Raw genomic sequence first — 12,671 nt, forward strand, 5'->3', positions numbered from 1 at the left:
TTATTGTCAGATCAAAGAAACTGCAATTTCAAGTTTGTTCACAGAAAAAAAAAATCTGTTACTTGGGAAGTTTCAAAATGGCAATTCTATCCCAGAGTCACAATTACCAAGGGAAAAATTCTCTCTCAGTTCAGACTTTGGGCAGCACTGTAGTATCATATATATCCTCTTGATACAGAAGCAGGTGTGTTTTACAAAAAGTGCATACATTCTTAGTACATCATTTTTGGATATGTGCCCAATGGCCTTATAGTCTCTTACAGGGTCTAATGAGCATGAATTCAACAATGATAGCAATGAGCTTACTTACATGCATTTCCTCATAGCTCTCTTACATTCCATTTTATGTTTCTGATGTTATGTTGATAGCTTGAAGATCCAATGAAAGAGAGACTTGGACCCATATAAACAACATGCATGGGATATGTATATACATATATGTACATACATGTATGTATATATATCAAGAGTTAACACCGATGATTTGAGATTCATTAATGCTGAAAACAGTACAGTAAAAACTACGGTGACTTAGAAAAATGGTATTTTCTTCAGGACACATTGCTGAACACATGGCCACCTACCTGTTTTCTAAAGCATTATGTATAATTTCACCACCAAATATAGAACACATGAATACCAGGAGACAAGAAAAGCATTAAAACCCATTACCATCTTGAATATGCCAAGACCTCAAGTACATAGAAAAAGCACTGCAATCATGTTATTTAGCTTTATTTTTCTAATATAGACCATAATTTAAACTATATAAAGTCACCTATATAAAAAGCAATTTTTTTCAAGTGGTGTCGCTTAGAGCATGGTTTTATATTTGGCTTAATCATTTTTTACCAGTTTAATTTATAAAGCTCGTAATCTTGCCAGCAGGGCTTCAACTTCGGGAACAGATTCGTTTTTAGAAACAGAGCCAAGAAGTTCCGTTTCCTTTTTTCTGTTGCTTTCTACATTACAGGCTTCCTTCTCAACTGCCTTGATCCTCCCCGTAGACGTATGAGTGTCTAGATTATAATTAAGCTCCTTGGCGACTGGAGTCCTCGTTGAGTTGCAATTGATATTGTAGTGTGAACGTGACCCTTCTGTCAAATGCACTCTCTGGTTTTCTATAGTAAGGAAGAGAGAAACAGAGACTTATCACTGTGATAAGGAAGGACTGCACATTATGAAACATTAATTTAAAATAATTATTCTCAAGTCCTCTTAAAATATTCAGAGAAAGGTAGGTTGGAAATAAATACATGTAGTTTAAGAATAAAGTATAAATAGACAACCCTTTCCTTAGCATCCATGCTGATGTCCTTCTGGTCTCTGCTCAAATGCTCTACTAAGCAGAGAGGCCTTCTAGGACCATTCAACAGAAAGAGCGCCGCCCCTTTCCATTACACATTGACCCCTCTTCACAGAACTTCTAACCACCAGACACATCATATACCTGTTTACTGGTCCACTGTCTGTCTCACTACTAGGATGTGAGCTCCAAGATGACAAGGACGTTGTTCTAAACGTCAGGGCCTAAAACGGCCCTGGGGCAAAGTGGCGCTCGACAGGTACTGGGTAAGGAAATCCTCTCCATACTCTAGGACCCAAGATATACATTAGCTGCAATAATAATGAGATTTTTTTCCCCTTAAAACTAAAACAGAAAGGAAATTTTTTTTACTAGGTCTTTAAAAACTCAATGATTTCCTTCAAAAGTAATACTGCATTTGGCAGGCAAATTAAACCTTACTAGCAAAACTATGGCCTATTCCATCAAATATACACACATATATTCACAGACTTGTATACGTATGCACACATGTATTCTTTTATTGATAAGTGACACTGAGCCCGGTGTGGAAGGCTGGAAGAGGAGAGTCGCAATAGCTCAGGACTGATGGCTCTGACTGATTGACTTTCACAGGGAATGCTGGATTTTCTTTTAATTAACTGACTGGCCTATCGCACAACCTTATGAGTTATTAGACCTCCAGCTGTTAAAAAACAGACACCCTCAATATTCATGTAACCTTGAACAGGGCTTGAAAATGGCTTCAACAAACTTGACATGACATTTAAAGTTTTTTGGTTATTCGCTGAGAGATGTTCCATTATCCCAATAGTAATGACTTTGGAGCACAAGCAGTCACTCATGACAGTGTGTTTTATGTGAGTGCTGAAAATTCCAACCGAAAACAGCTTGTACATTAAAAGGTGGCTGCTGAAGATATTTACTGCCCTGTCATTTCCTGACCAGGGGCTTCCAGTGATGGATGAGTATTTTACACACTTTCCTGGACAATCTCAACAAATTTTAGAAGTATGATCACCTTTTAGCTGTTGGAAGAAAATAAATACAGTTTTCCTATCACCTCCTCTATCAGGTGGCCAATTGTTACTCAAAAATCAAAATCTAACAGAGCACTGATTTTCTTAGAGCTGTTTATGCTTTATAATTTATAATGTACATATTGTGTTTGCAGTAAAGAGGACAGAGGTCATAGTATTCCTGCAGTTGCCATGACTGTGCGAATTTATTATTATTTCTTTTTTATAGTATCCACCCTCCTGTCCCCAGAATGTCTGAGAACTGCATTTGTAGCTAAGTGGAAATCTTTGGTCAGCTTACTGTCACAGATGCTCCTGTCTTTTCCTGTCATTTGATTTCTGGTAAACGACTTTATCAGGAGGATGCCGCCAATGAAGTCGCTGGTATTCTGATGCTGGGCAACTCTAGCTCTGGTTATTATGGCAAAGACGACAGTAAGTTGGCTGAAATATGGGTGCATCATAGACACAAAGTATTCCATACCTTCTCTGGCTATGAATGGTTCAAGCCCAATTCCATATGTGGCAAAATGAAAAAAGGGCATGGGATTTTGAGGATTGAAATCCACACTTCTGCTTGGCTTTAGCAAGTTAAACTTTGTGTCTTAGGTTCTAATAATCAACATCAAAGAGTAGTTGTGAGAATTAATGCAACCAATGTGGGTGACACTAGCTTCAAGATGCTTGTTTTCCACCTCTATAAAAGCTGCTGCTGCTTTTTTTTTTTTTTTAAAGATTTTATTTACTTAAGAGAGAGAGGGAGCAGTGGGGAGGGGCAAAAGGAGGGAGAGAGAGAGAAGCAGACTCCCGCAGAGCAAGGAGCCCGATGGCGTTCTATCTCAGGACCCAGAGATCATAACCTGAGCTGAAGGCAGATACTTAAACGCCAAGCCACCAAGGCACCCCTCTATAAAAGCTTCTTAAGGGATGCATCTATCACCCAAAGCTGACCGTTCTGACTTTCTGGTGACTGTACCGGTGAGGCCTGAAATATCATTTTATTAACAGCTTGCATTTATATAGTACCTTTATTTATAACGCATTTGTTGCACTCTTAACATTACCACCCTCATTTTATAGACTGAGAGGTAAAAGCAAAAGGAGGTTAAGGCATTTGGTTAGACTTAGTTACTGAGTAAATCAGTGGCAGAAGCCAAATGGTATCTCTAGAGATACTAAGGCTGTCCTATTAAACAAATTTGAAAAGCTTTTTGCCAAAGAAAAGTGCTAAGTAATTCCAAGCTAAATTTCACAATAATCATATCCTGTACTTATACCTCAAAATGCTTTCTGTCATATTTAATTCTCTCAATAACTATGTAAAGCAGATCACAGACCCATGTAAACTATCTCAGTACAGTATGTCCAAGGTCATACATATGCTCCTTTTCTTTCTGGGTTTTACTGAAATTTGTGACCATGAATTTCAAGTATGATCTTACTACTACTGCAATTCCCTCGTCCATTCATTCTTCCATTCTCCTAGACCAATATTTCACACCTTCTCCTTTCTTATCAAATGTCCAACGTGTTCTCCTACGCTGTCATTTAACTTGTTCAGAGAAACAATCAGAAAAGAACTCCCATAAGCTTCCACCTGCCTCCGATAGCTACTCACTGCATATAGACTCCTTCCCTCTTCAGGGTCTCCTGTGCTCCTCTCTGAGACAAACCTTCACAGTGAGTACCACATACTACTGTCATTTGTCTGTTCAAGGACATCCCTCTGCCAGCTGTGTCTTTTCTCTATAGGAAAGGTTTCCTTCTTCATGTGATCTCTCCCCTCAGCATACAAGTATGTTGTAATAACCCCAATCTTCAGAGAAAAAAAAAATGTATTTGACTCCACATCCTCCATTTACTACCTCAATTGTTGACTGCCTTTACAGCAAAACATCTCAAAAGAATTGCCCATTCTTACTGTCTCAGTTCCTCTCTTCCTATTTTTCTCTTGAACCCACTCCAATCATGCTTTTGACCCTTTACTCCTCTGAAACAGCTCTTGTCAAGGTCACTAATAAACTGTGTGTTGCTAACAGCAAGGACTGTATATCCACTTGGATATTTTAGTCCTCCTTCACTCAGCCTATGCCAGATCCAAGGATGAAATGCCTAGCAGAACCCGGCTTTTCTTTAACTGTGGGCTCTTTGAACTCTTTGGAGGCTCAGGTGGATAACACTGGGCGGGTCAATGCAGGCAAGAGCATTTTCACCCTTTTAAGGAAACTCCAAATATTATTTTGTTCCTATAGCACGCCCACAGATAAGAGAAAAACCAAGCTGGCATTTAACTCCTCTGTGGTTTCTGGTGGAGAATCTTTTATGAGAAGCAACAGACAAGATGACACAAAACGGATAGCGGCCATTCCTGAAACCACCAAAGAAATAAAAAAGAAAGTGCACCAGGGCTTCTTTAAGACTGAACTTAGAGTTCTTAGATAACAACTCTTAACTGCAGCCCTTACATTTATCTCTCCACACCTCAGTAGTCTCCAGGTGGGAGACGATTGCAGTTTCTTTTTCTTCACTTTGTTCCCAGTCACGGGAGTCCCGAACTGTGAAGCTGAGGAAGTTTCATCTGAAATTGCAAAGCTGATAAAGTTGAGATGGAGGAGTCTGCCATCCCATTGCCACTAGCCACAATGTTTACAGGTAGAAGGAAGCTCCCAGGCTGGAGGCTCGTTCACTTTGATTATAATGCTGGTTCAAAGCTAGGTGGCTTTTGCCATTACTAGTAAACATCAGGTATTGGTGCCTTCGTGTGGGCTGACCTATAGATACAAATTCCACACAAAAACATGCACTTGGTTTCTAAATGTTCGCTTCAAATATTGGGGGATGGCACAGTGCTTTAAGTTGGAGAGAACTCTCCATAGGTGCTCAAAGGCATAAAATAAATAGTAATTTGAAGCCAATGGGCTCACTGCCTTTTCCCAAGAAATTGGAACGTTCCAAATACAAGATGACACACTTGGACACTTTCAATGAAAGATAAGCCTGGGGTACCAAAAAAAAAAAAAAAAAGATTTTTCTATATCCCACCAATTCAAATCCCTGCCAGTATACATTCTTAAATGGAAACTAAAACATATTAAGCAAAGCAGAATGGTTGCTTCACTCTTCAGAGAGAGGAAGGTTGTGCTATTATTTTATGAATCAAATCCAGGGCTTTACAAGATGTTAAAATGGATGTTTGTGAAGGGAAGTATATCTAGGACTATGGCCAATACACAGGACCATTGGTGATTATAGTACAGATGGCAAGGACCAGCTGCTACTCTTAGCAGTAGGTCAGTAAGGGAATCTAATCCACACATCTTGTTTCTAAGTTTCTGTGGAAATAAACTATGGTGATACATGCGATTTTCCTTTAAGACCAAAAAAAAAAAAAAAAAAAAAAAAAAAAAAACCAAAAATCCTAATTTCAGTTTAATTCCTCAAATGATTCTCATTCTAAGAATTGATTCTGGAGTCCCACAGGAGCTCCCCCCCCACCTCCCCACCTGCTAAAACTATATGAGAAGTTGAAATCTGTTGAAAAGTTGAATGGCTCTTAAATACAGTGAAACCCCTGGACTTAAACATGAGAATAAAAACCTTCAACTAGATTTAGGGCTGGATCCCACATGACCTTTGGCAAACTAGAGATGTGGATGACAACTAAACAACAGAAGAAAACCAAAACAAAAACACCTACCATCCCAAGCTCATTTCCCCCTTGTTTCCCCAAGTAACACGGGAAACTAGGAAAGTTGCTGACAAGAGAGTAAACATAAACGGACACGACTAGGCCTCCAGGTGAGGAACTCTTACAGCCGACAGTTGTTATGCTTAAGCTAAGACAAGGCTGAGGCCCTGGCTGATGGCCCTTGGGGAAAACCCTCTCAGTGGCAGGAAATCTCAGTTATGGTTTAGAAAGAGGTATTATTCCCTTTTAAGTCCATATTGATCCCCCATCACATTGTGGTTCTAATGGGCACTGGCTTCTTAGAAGTGCCAGCTCTCAGGTGAAATATAAAATTGAGCTCCTGCCTTTTGTGGTCACTGGTGAGCCTGTGGCAGCTTTGACAGGAGGAAGAATACAAGACTCTCATGTCCTAAATTGACTGCCTCTGTTCAGCCTTCCTGAAGTTTGGTCTCTTTTCCCCGTTTTTTTGTTTGTTTTTTTACCTTTTGCTCTTAACTATTACTTTGACCTACTAAGTAGCTGTTTGTTTCATTCCAGAAATGGCTTTACTTTGGTGTGAGGAAAAAATAACCCATAAATATAATTTTTAAAGCACTACTGGGTGTACATGATAGTAAAGTGTGTGACAAATATATGTTTTTAATCTATGCAATAACTGAAGTTAGTGCGGCCACCAGCAGCCCATCTCCCTGTGGTTTTCCTTACTGTTGATTTACTGATGCTATAAATAATTGTCTTCCCTTAGTTTCATTTTGCTGTTCATTTTACCTTTTGTATTGAAAATGTGTAAAAATGACAAAAAGAGCCAAAGGGCATTTTGTATACAGTCAGAATCTTTTGGGAGTGCCAAGAGACTCTTCTGGAAACCCATTACATAAAAACAAAAAACAACAAAGCAATTACTCCCCCAATTCAAAAAAGACAAAGAGAATGATAAAAGGTATCTGAATAGAGGAAATAATTGATACTTGTTAAAGAAACATGTACAAAATGGAGCCGCTTGTGCTGAGCCCCATGTCACCAAGCCATGACTTTATATCTAACCAAACTGCAGTTTAAGCCTCATCCAGGAACGTAATTAAAGGTTACCAATCAATCTGGAATTACCTGACCAGCATAGTGAGGTCATCTGCCCAATCGATCCTTTGTCTCCTTCCAAAGGAAGGTGACCTTGCCTGAAATAATATACCCTTTCCTCACCTCACCCCCTTTCAGCCTATAAAAGTCTTCTATTTCTTAGAGCTCCTTGAAGCTCCTTACTATATGTTAGATGGGATGCTGCCCGATTCATGAATTTCTGAATAAGGCCAGCTTGATCTTCACATTTATTCAGTTGAATTTTGTTTTTGAATAGATTTAGTGGCAGCAATGGGATATGAAGCGAACTTTTGGGAGCTTTGGAAACCACTAGAAACACAGGAATGGTACCCATGAATGTTTTTGAGTTTTTTCCTTGCCATTTCTGAGGGCTCCAAGTTCCTCTTGGTTCTGACTTCAGCTCTTGCATTGAGTTTCTAATCTAATTGGGCTTCTAGTCAGTTAGACATCTGGAGCAGCTAGCTGGTAGTTTAGGTCACAATTCTTATTTAATTGGTGGAAATTCCCGGCCCTTGATTCAGTCCCCAAATCCACATGGGAACTCTTAGTGGGAGTTAGCAGTTCCCCAGTTATGTGGAACCCCCAGTCCCCATTTGAAGTCTGATGCTTTAATACTTCCCCCGGTCCAAGGTTCCATGGTGGGAACAATAGTGGCCACACAGGGGCTTTTCTTGTCTGGGCTGCAGCAACATCTTTTGGTTACTGCTGGTGTATTAAGGCGCACACATTTGTCTGTCTTGTTTAGTAGCAGCCTTTATCTACACAAAAGGAGTCTGGGAAGCAACTTCAAAATTGGCGAGGAAAGGTCTAGCATTTAAAAGCTGTTACAATTCTTGCCACCTAATCTAAAGACTCATGTTAGGATAAGTTGGTCATGGGACAGGTCAGGTTGACCGGTTGAGGTTGTCACTGGACAACCTCAATTTCTGTGCAGTGAGGTACACAGCAAACACTACACAACCCACAGAGGTGCATCCCTTTTAAGTATTAGTTTGACTCCCAGAGATCCAAAGCCTTAGCTTTAAAAAAGAGATTTTTTTTTTTAATGAGATCCTTAAATTTCAAAAAGTTGAGCATACAACCTTCCAGCATACCTGTTGAGTTCATGTCTAAGAACTATGGTTACAGAACATATAAATATCTACAAAAATAGCAAATTCTTACTAACAGCAACCAAGATCATTCATCTAAAAAGTTCACTCAAAATCAAGAGTTCCTGAACTAAACAGAATGGGGTATGTTCTAAAAGGTTTCAAGATTCCAAATTAACTCCACTAAAAAATTTATAGCAAAAGTATCATGAAAAACTAAAGACATAAGAGGTGCCTAAAATAAAGGATGATAACACTGACAGGACTCCTACTGCTGTACCTTCCATTACCTGAGTACTCACATTGTAACTCTGAACTGCCTTTTCCACTCTGAAGAGACTATCAAACAGTTACCTTTACGATAAAACCACCAAAAGTTATGGGTGATCCTTCTCAGATATCTCTCCTTGGTCAAAACTTGAAATAAGGGCCATAATGATGGAAATTTCCTAAAGGTAGGATCTCCTAAAGTATTCTGAAGAATTTAGTCATTATTGGGGCCTCTGACCCCAATCTGTCAGATCCTTATCAGCTTGTACAAATGATGGTGGGACCCCATGAAGCTCAAGAACGGATGTGGGAAGCAAAATGGCAAAACACCCAGGAAGATTTTCGAGATGCTTGATTTTTCAGCATGGTTCCCTCATGGACCAAATCTCACGAAATAGCAGCTTTTTACAAGCCATTCCTAGGGTCTCATGAGCCTGCAGGGATTGGTTTGTTACTCAAACACAAAAGCTAAATCCGTGGCCAACCTTATAGCTTTTCTGGAAGCTATCTTTCCTACAGCATTCCAGATTCCATACAATAAACATCACCCAAACTGCTCTTGTTGCCTTAGTAGTAAATGCATTATCTCCTAAGTGGTTTGATAAAAAGGCAGAACCAGGATCAGAGATCACCGGTATGTCTGAACTCACATCCATAGCTGAATACTGTGTAAGGTACTTGGAACACAACTGCAAACAAAAGTCTTCCGAGTGACCTTATAGCTAGAACAGATCCAAGGTCACCTGAGATAACCCCTGGCTGCCCACACCATACTCTCTAGTCATCCACCATTAGAATGATAGCCCAGGGGTCAATGTTACATTTGTAATCAACTGGGACACTGGAAAAAGAAGTGTACTCAAAGGTCCTATGCAAATTCTTTTTTTTTTAACTTAAATTTTATTTTTTTTTAAACCTATATTTTTATCCCCAGGGGTATAGGTCTGTGAATCGCTAGGTTTACATATTTCACAGCACTCACCATAGCACATACCCTCCCCAATGTCCATAACACCACCCCCCCTCCAAACCCCTCCATCAACCCTCAGTTTGTTTTGTGAGATTGAGTCACTTATGGTTTGTCTCCTCCCAATCCCATCTTGTTTCATTTACTCTTCTCCTACCCCCTTAAACCCCCATGTTGCATCTTCTCTCCCTCATATCAGGGAGATCATATGATAGTTGTCTTTCTCCGATTGACTTATTTCGCTAAGCATGATACCCTCTAGTTCCATCCACGTCGTCGCAAATGGCAAGATTTCATTTCTTGAGATGGCTGCATAGTATTCCATTGTGTATATATACCACCTCTTCTTTATCCATTCATCTGTTGATGGACATCTAGGTTCTTTTCATAGTTTGGCTATTGTAGACATTGCTGCTATAAACATTCGGGTGCACGTGCCCCTTCGGATCACTACGTTTGTATCTTTAGGGTAAATACCCAGCAGTGCAATTGCTGGGGCATAGGGTAGTTCTATTTTCAACCTTTTGAGAAACCTCCATGCTGTCTTCCAGAGTGGTTGCACCAGCTTGCATTCCCACCAACAGTGTAGGAGGGTTCCCCTTTCTCTGCATCCTTGCCAGCATCTGTCATTTTCTGACTTGTTAATTTTAGCCATTTTGACTGGTGTGAGGTGGTATCTCATTGTGGTTTTGATTTGTATTTCCCTGATGCCGAGTGATATGGAGCACTTTTTCATGTGTCTGTTGGCCATCTGGATGTCTTCTTTGCAGAAATGTCTGTTCATGTCCTCTGCCCATTTCTTGATTGGATTATTTGTTCTTTGGGTGTTGAGTTTGATAAGTTCTTTATAGATTTTGGACACTAGCCCTTTATCTGATATGTCATTTGCAAATATCTTCTCCCATTCTGTCAGTTGTCTTTTGGTTTTGTTAACTGTTTCCTTTGCTGTGCAAAAACTTTTGATCTTGATGAAATCCCAATAGTTCATTTTTGCCCTTGCTTCCCTTGCCTTTGGTGATGTTCCTAGGAAGATGTTGCTGCGGCTGAGGTCGAAGAGGTTGCTGCCTGTGTTCTCCTCAAGGATTTTGATGGATTCCTTTCTCACATTGAGGTCCTTCATCCATTTTGAGTCTATTTTCGTGTGTGGTGTAAGGAAATGATCCAATTTCATTTTTCTGCATGTGGCTGTCCAATTTTCCCAACACCATTTATTGAAGAGGCTGTCTTTGTTCCATTGCACATTCTTTCCAGCTTTGTCGAAGATTAGTTGACCATAGAGTTGAGGGTCTATTTCTGGGCTCTCTATTCTGTTCCATCGATCTATGTGTCTGTTTTTGTGCCAGTACCATGCTGTCTTGATGATGACAGCTTTCTAATAGAGCTTAAAGTCCAGAATTGAGATGCCACCAACTTTGGCTTTCTTTTTCAATATTCCTTTGGCTATTCGAGGTCTTTTCTGGTTCCATATAAATTTTAGGGTTATTTGTTCCATTTCTTTGAAAAAAATGGATGGTACTTTGATAGGAATTGCATTAAATGTGTAGATTGCTTTAGGTAGCATAGACATTTTCACAATATTTATTCTTCCAATCCAGGAGCATGGAACATTTTTCCATTTCTTTGTGTCTTCCTCAATTTCTTTCATGAGTACTTTATAGTTTTCTGAGTATAGATTCTTAGTCTCTTTGGTTAGGTTTATTCCTAGGTATCTTATAGTTTTGGGTGCAATTGTAAATGGGATGGACTCCTTAATTTCTCTTTCTTCCGTCTTGTTGTTGGTGTAGAGAAATGCAACTGATTTCTGTGCCTTGATTTTATATCCTGACACTTGACTGAATTCCTGTACAAGTTCTAGCAGTTTTGGAGTGGAGTCTTTTGGGTTTTCCACATAGAGTATCATATCATCTGCGAAGAGTGAGAGTTTGACTTCTTCTTTGCTGATATGGATGCCTTTAATTTCCTTTTGTTGTCTGATTGCTGAGGCTAGGACTTCTAGTACTATGTTGAATAGCACTGGTGATAATGGACATCCCTGCCGTGTTCCTGACCTTAGCGAAAAAGCTTTCAGTTTTTCTCCATTGAGAATGATATTTGCGGTGGGTTTTTCATAGATGGCTTTGATAATATTGAGGTATGTGCCCTCTGTCCCTACACTCTGAAGAGTTTTGATCAGGAAGGGATGCTGTACTTTGTCAAATGCTTTTTCAGCATCTATGGAGAGTATCATATGGTTCTTGTTCTTTCTTTTATTAAGGTGTTGTATCACAATGATTGATTCGTGGATGTTGAACCAACCTTGCAGCCCTGGAATAAATCCCACTTGGTCGTGGTGAATAATCCTTTTAATGTACTGTTGAATCCTATTGGCTAGTATTTTGGTGAGAATTTTTGCATCTGTGTTCATCAAGGATATTGGTCTGTAGTTCTCTTTTTTGATGGGATCCTTGTCTGGTTTTGGGATCAAGGTGATGCTGGCCTCATAAAATGAGTTTGGAAGTTTTCCTTCCATTTCTATTTTTTGGAACAGTTTCAGGAGAATAGGAATTAGTTCTTCTTTAAATGTTTGGTAGAATTCCCCTGGGAAGCCGTCTGGCCCTGGGCTTTTGTTGTTTGGAGATTTTTGATGACTGTTTCAATATCCTTACTGGTTATGGATCTGTTCAGGCTTTCTATTTCTTCCTGGTTCAGTTGTGGTAGTTTATATGTCTCTAGGAATGCCTCCATTTCTTCCAGATTGTCATATTTGTTGGCGTAGAGTTGCTCATAGTATGTTCTTATAATTGTATCTTTGGTGTTCGTTGTGATCTCTCCTCTTTCATTCATGATTTTATTTACTTGGGTCCTTTCTCTTTTCTTTTTGATAAGTCTGGCCAGGGGTTTATCGATCTTATTAATTCTTTCAAAGAACCAGCTCCTAGTTTCGTTGATTTGTTCTATTGTTTTTTTTGGTTTCTATTTCATTGATTTCTGCTCTGATCTTTATGATTTCTCTTCTCCTGCTGGGTTTACGCTTTCTTTCTTGTTCTTTCTCTAGCTCTTTTAGGTGTAGGGTTAGGTTGTGTACTTGAGACCTTTCTTGTTTCTTGAGAAAGGCTTGTACTGCTATATATTTTCCTCTCAGGACTGCCTTTGCTGTGTCCCACAGATTTTGAACCGTTGTGTTTTCATTATCATTTGTTTCCATGAATTTTTAAAATTCTTCTTTAATTTCCTGGTTGACCCATTCATTCTT

At 39.4% G+C, this 12,671-nt stretch overlaps 1 protein-coding gene across 6 annotated transcripts in view; it reads right to left on the minus strand.

The window, feature by feature from the left end:
* Nucleotides 1-719: 719 nt before the first annotated feature.
* Nucleotides 720-12,671, minus strand: part of DIAPH3 (diaphanous related formin 3) — a 510,449-nt gene continuing 498,497 nt past the window's right edge. For all 6 annotated transcript variants that reach the window (XM_047720091.1, XM_047720089.1, XM_047720090.1 and 3 more), the window contains one exon: nucleotides 720-1,121. In XM_047720091.1, coding sequence (XP_047576047.1) covers nucleotides 862-1,121 — 260 coding nt within the window. In that variant the 3' untranslated portion in view covers nucleotides 720-861. The remainder of the gene's footprint in view (nucleotides 1,122-12,671) is intronic.

The sequence above is a fragment of the Lutra lutra genome, chromosome 3, assembly GCF_902655055.1.
Source record: "Lutra lutra chromosome 3, mLutLut1.2, whole genome shotgun sequence".
Classification (NCBI taxonomy): Eukaryota; Metazoa; Chordata; class Mammalia; order Carnivora; family Mustelidae; genus Lutra; species Lutra lutra.